Source organism: Limanda limanda, chromosome 23, assembly GCF_963576545.1.
Source record: "Limanda limanda chromosome 23, fLimLim1.1, whole genome shotgun sequence".
In the NCBI taxonomy this organism is placed as follows: domain Eukaryota; kingdom Metazoa; phylum Chordata; class Actinopteri; order Pleuronectiformes; family Pleuronectidae; genus Limanda; species Limanda limanda.
In genome coordinates this window covers 4,876,974-4,882,973 of record NC_083658.1, presented here as the reverse complement: position 1 = coordinate 4,882,973, position 6,000 = coordinate 4,876,974, and the positions used below count along the sequence as shown (strand labels likewise).

General features: G+C 42.0%; 1 protein-coding gene across 1 annotated transcript; it reads left to right on the top strand.

The window, feature by feature from the left end:
- Positions 1-2,753, top strand: LOC132996993 (OX-2 membrane glycoprotein-like). The gene is given in 5 exon segments (XM_061067365.1): positions 1-61; positions 1,862-2,197; positions 2,355-2,507; positions 2,510-2,631; positions 2,733-2,753. Coding segments are annotated over 5 exon segments (684 nt in total). The 5' UTR covers positions 1-9.
- Positions 2,754-6,000: the final 3,247 nt, after the last annotated feature.

Sequence of the window (6,000 nt, the reverse complement as noted above, 5' to 3'; positions counted from 1 at the left end):
GGGACAGAGATGATTTGTGCACTTACACTCGTCCTCTTTGCGTTAGGACTCTTCCAGACAGGTAAGAAAAGTATAATATTATTAATTCAATGTATAAATACTTAATGAAACTGGCTGAATAGATTGATTGACTGAAACGTGAATCCACCTGTCACCTGTCTCACCCCTTCAAAGTAATGGTTTATTCCTTTGTCACGGGGAGAAGTGATATCTGAGGAAATACCAAACGTAAAGTCTGTGGGTCAGAAGAGAGAAAGAGAGAGAAAGCAAACACTTGTTGACAGTTTGCACAGAAAGGTGAATCCATGAATCACAGCATATTACACCGGTTCACACTGCTGCTGTTTGTGTGTCACAGGTTCTCAGTGGCGGCTGGTGAAATTTTTTTGGGGGGGGGCGCACTTGGGCGGCGCGGTTTAAATAGCCCACCGCAATGAGAAAAAAAAAACTCCGGGGTGCTCCGGTCCGGGACCCGGTCCGGTCCCGGTCCGGTCCCGGTCCGGTCCCGGTCCCCGGGGAGGTGCTCCGGTCCCCGGGGACGTCCCGGTCCCCGGGGAGGTGCTCCGGTGCTCCGGGAGGTGCTCCGGTCCCCGGGGACGTCCCGGTCTCCGGAGCACCGGAGGGAGGTGCACCCGGGGACCGAGACCGGGACGTCCCCGGGGACGGTCCCGGAGGAGCACGTCCCCATGCACGTTAACATGTGGTTAAAAATTTCAGCTGATTATTACTGATCGATAAAACTACACACACGACACAGTAAACAACAATGATTCTATCTGTCCACTGTCTGTCCTCTACCTGTCTCACTCAGTGCGTCGGGACCGGAGCTGCACCTCCGTGCAGATTAAAAGTATCTGCTAACTATGCAGCTCCTGTAGATCAGTGATAAGGTCTCTGATTGGACAGTCCTGTCAGCATGATGTATAAGAAACCCTTTCATTGGCTGTAGGCGCAAGTGAAGTGCGCCCATGGCTCGAACTGTCATCCGCCATTGAGAAGCTGTCCTTGCTCAAATGTTCCTGCCCCTTTTGTTGGCTTCCATAGACTTCCACTTGCCCGGCGCCCACAGGGAGGAGTGGCTTCTCTCTCAGTGATAATGAATGGCAAATATATTACCAAATATAATATATTAAGTGGTTTTGACCGGGGCTTACGGTCTCCGGCACACATTTAACGCTTTAAAACAGTACATTTCTTATTAAATTATTTGATATATAATGTTTTTTGACATGTCATTTTTTTTTTTTTTTTTTTTTCATCTCAAAATTGTAGGGTGGGCGGCGCCCCAGCGCCCTGTATGACGAACCTACACTGTTCTCAGTTGTGTGGTCTTCATGTAGCCGAGGGTTTAATTCACCTTCACTGAGAAGTCACAGGGAAATAAGATCTGGAACCAGGAACACACAGCACAAAGTCCAGCTAATAAATCAATAAAACACTTCAGTTAAGTGAACCTTCACAATAAAGGTCCCATGCAGACACACTGTTTATGATGAAAGGAAACAGATTCACTGACCAACCTTTCAGAATAAGGTGACTAAATATAGTAGCTTACATACACACTGGGTGATGTTCAGGGTTTATTTTGAAAATGGTCATAATTGTGTGTCTCAGTGAGAGAGAGAGAGATAACAAGAATCATGTTTTATTGCCGAGCAGGTTAACACACAAGGAATTTGCTGTGTTGTATTTTTGAAAGTTTAAATATATAAAATAGGAAACAGCAATTGAGAAAGAAATACTTCAAGCTAAAGTAAATGTAAAGCTCAGACTTCTGCATTCAGACTCACATCCTTTATTCCTGCACACACGTGCTCTGTTGAAACCAAACATTTGGATGTGCAACTGTCCTCTCCTGTAGGTCTAACATCTGTAATCCAGTCTGTGGAGACTGTGGAGGAGGCAGTGGGAGAAGATGCTCTCCTCAGCTGTCAGATCCTACAGTCTGAAAATGTGGAACATGTCAAATGGTTGAAACCGACTCTGGATGGGCTGAGATATCTCACCTCCAACAATATCAATGGCTCAACGGTGATCTCAGACTTCAGAGGCAGAGTGGAGGTGAAAGGTCGTGGACTGCATAACAGCTCCATAGTGATCAAGAATGTGACGGAGGAGGTTGAAGGCTGCTACCTCTGCCTCTTCATCACCAACCCTGCTGGAGCGCTCAATGGCAGAACCTGCCTCAAGGTCTATGGTGAGAACCTGACTGAATAAACCTGTTGAACTCAACCTTGACTTTGTACTTTCTAGTATGAAATGGAAATAAGACTGTGACTTTACACTACATTGGTTGAATCAAGTACAGAACACTAAAGTCATTGTACAGTCTGACTCATTTCTTTTCTCCCCAGAGCTGCATGAACCCGTTCTAGACGTGAGAGAATCAAATTCCACTGATGAGTTCCTGGTTTCCTGCTCCGCTACAGGACGACCTGCTCCAAACGTAACTCTCAACCTCACACAGCAAGACTTCCACCTCTCACAGAACCAAACTGTGGTGATCAACCGAATGGTACATTCACTGTCACTGCCACAGCCGTGTTGGCAGGTTTCCATGACGCCGGCACACGGGTTGGATGTGCCGTGCAGGTGCTCTCCCGTCGTAAAGAGGCGTTTGTGCAGATTCCTGCTAGCAGACGCTTCAGTAAGTTAACGTTCACCAGTCTCTCATTTGACAGGTCGACGGTTGTTGAGTGTAACATGAAAAATTCTTCAATTTTGTCTCACAGTCGGGACGTGGATTGTGGTAGTGACCTGCCTTTGCACTGCTTTGGCTTTAGCTGTCCTGTTAATACAAAAACTAAGGAGCAGGTACGTCTTTCAACCTGAATCTGTGAATCTGTGCGTGTGAACTCTGATATGTGCTTTCACTCAGTTTGGACCATGTCCCATCCACTAACATGGAGGAGGAGGGATTTATAACTTATATAAGTTATAAATCCCTCATATAAGTTATAAATCCCTCCCCCTATAATATTACAGCCAGCCACTAGAGGGCGATGGAGACGCTTTGGCTTCACTTTTGGATTGCTGCCATATCGTCCATCTTTATATACAGTATATATCCTCTATGTGAGAGTCTATGAGCGTTAATATTCAGCTTTAACTGTTCTTAGATCCTTCAGACTGTCACACAGAGACCAGGAGAAGACTGAGTTTCCTCAAACTGCAGACGCTGACACGTAAGTCACTCTTCATATACTGGTCTTCAAACTTTATTTAAACCTGCCTGACCTTCACCAGTGTGGATGATTTGTTTGTGCAATAGAAACTGAGTAATAAAATATTTTGTTTTCATTTTTAGGGTCAAAGAACATTTGTTCACATCAGAGAAGACTCCTCCTCCTTCAGAATCCAAGCAGAGAAAAGAGACAGACCCTGAGTCGTCTTCAACAGCCAGAAGAATTCAGTATGACAAGTAGGTGGACCTCAGACATTATATGATATAAACTATATTTTATTGTTATGCATATTTATTATCATTGTTAACTGTATTTTTCTTGTAATGTTGAACAAATCAGCGTTATTTATTACTCACATTTCTAGAAGGCACATTTACTGTGTGTGTGTGTGTGTGTGTGTGTGTGTGTGTGTGTGTGTGTGTGTGTGTGTGTGTGTGTGTGTGTGTGTGTGTGTGTGTGTGTGTGTGTGTGTGTGTGTGTGTGTGTGTGTGTGTGTGTGTGTGTGTGTGTGTGTGTGTGTGTGTGTGTGTGTGTGCGCACATTTATATTCTGACAGAATCTCCATCATTTTGTCGTAAACTTACGTTGTGCTTTGTGTGCTTATTCTAGTTTTTAATTATTTCATTTATTTTCCAATTATACCCATATCTGTCAATTTAAATATTCTGCTTTAATGTATGAACGTAATTTCATTGCTCTTCATAAGAAATAAGGATCCTCACATGATGCAACTGACCAGCAGAAATCTCTCTACACCAAAATCAAACTTACGATCAAAACTGGCGTTTGGACAAATATATATTTTCTGAAATACAAATACGCATAAGAAGCTGAGTAATGAAAAATATTTTGTTTTTATTTTTAGTGTCGAAGTACCTTTGTCCACACCAGAGAAGTATCGGCCCAAAAGAGGGGCACCTCCTTCTAAATTGATGAAAAATAAACCAACAGACCCTGCGTCGTCTTCAAGAGCCAGATATATTCAGTATGAAAAGTAGGTGGACCTCAGACATTATATATTATAAACTAGCGTTTGGACAAATATATATTTTCCGAAATACAAATATGCATAAGGATCAATAAGGAAATGAACTGGAGATATGGCAGTAAATTATAGCAAGGCTGAGATCCAAAGTATCATCATCAGGACTGAAAAAGAGAGATGGCAGGAACAAAGGGACAGAGGGAAAGAAAGTAGGTGAAATGAGAAGAAGCTCCAGAGAAACAGAGGAAGAGGTGAAAGTATCAAGAATGAGTCACAGGTCGAAACATCACTTCTCATCGTAGCCAGCCACCAGAGGGAGATGGAGACGCTTTGGCTTCACTCTTGGATGCCATCATGTCGTCCATCTTTATATACGTCTATATCCTCTATGTTAGAGTCTGTGACCGTTAATATTCAGCTTTTACTGTTCTTAGATCCTTCAGACTGTCACACAGAGACCAGGAGAAGACTGAGGTTCCTCAAACTGCAGAGGATGACACGTGAGTCGCTCTTCATATACTGGTCTTCAAACTTTATTTAAACCTGCCTGATGTTCACCAGTGTGGATGATTTGTTTGTGCAATAGAAGCTGAGTAATGAAATATTTTGTTTTTATTTCTAGGGTCAACGTACCTTTGTCCACACCAGAGAATAGTCGGCCCAAAAGAGGGGCACCTCCTACGAAATTGATGAAAAATAAACCGACAGACCCTGCGTCGTCTTCAAGAGCCAGATATATTCAGTATGAAAAGTAGGTGGACCTCAGACATTATATATTATAAACTATATTTTTGTTCTGCATATTTATTTTCATTGTTTACTCTGTTTTTCTTGTTATATTGAACAAATCAGCTGCATTTATTACTCACATATCTAGAAGGCACATTTGTGTGTGTGTGTTTGCATCTATGTTCTGACATGACCGCAATCATTGTATCATAAACAGAAGTTGTGATTTGTTTACTTATTCTATTTTTTTATTATTTCATTTATTTTCCAATTATGACCATAATTGTCAATTTAAATATTCTGCTGTAATGTCTGAACGTGACTTCAGTGCTCTTCATAAGAAATAAGGATCGTCACATGATGCAACTGACCAACAGAAATCTCACTACAACTAAAGAGAAACTGTGTAATGAAATATTTTGTTTTTATTTTTAGGGACCGAAAAAGCAAGATTTCGGTCAGACAACGGATATCTTCTTCAGAATTGATGAGAAATAAAGAGACAGACCTTGAGTTGTTTTCACCAACCAGAAGTCTTCCATCTGACCAGTAGGTGGACCTCAGGTCTCCACTGAAAGTCCAATGTACGGGGGTATCCATCACTTCTACATCAGTCTTCAGACATGTCCTGTGGCGAATCTCCAGAGAATTGGCTCCAGACTTTCTCTACAGTTTTCCTTTCACACATGCACGATGCAGTGGAGGGTTTTCTATACAGACGTGTTCACAACAACAACAACAAATCCTCCGGATTCAAACCCAGCCACCGTTCTACATGGACCCAGAACTATTATTAAGTTTTCATGGAGCGTTTCTGTTTTAACCTTTTAAGCTTTTTCCATCTTTATCGTAGTAAATCCTGGCATCACAGGGAAAGTTTACTTCTCTCACTGAACACGACAACGTTGGAAGAAAGTGAAAAGTGAAAGCTGTTTAGTTGTTAATATTTGTCGAGATTGTTCAAACGTGAAATGTAGTGAAGAGAAGTGAAGAAAAGGAGAAACTCAAAGTACATCTTTTTATGTTCTTCTAAAATTAAGCACTTTATTTCAAGATGCCTTCTTTTTCTGAAGCTCCTCACAGTCAAGTGAGAACTTTAAT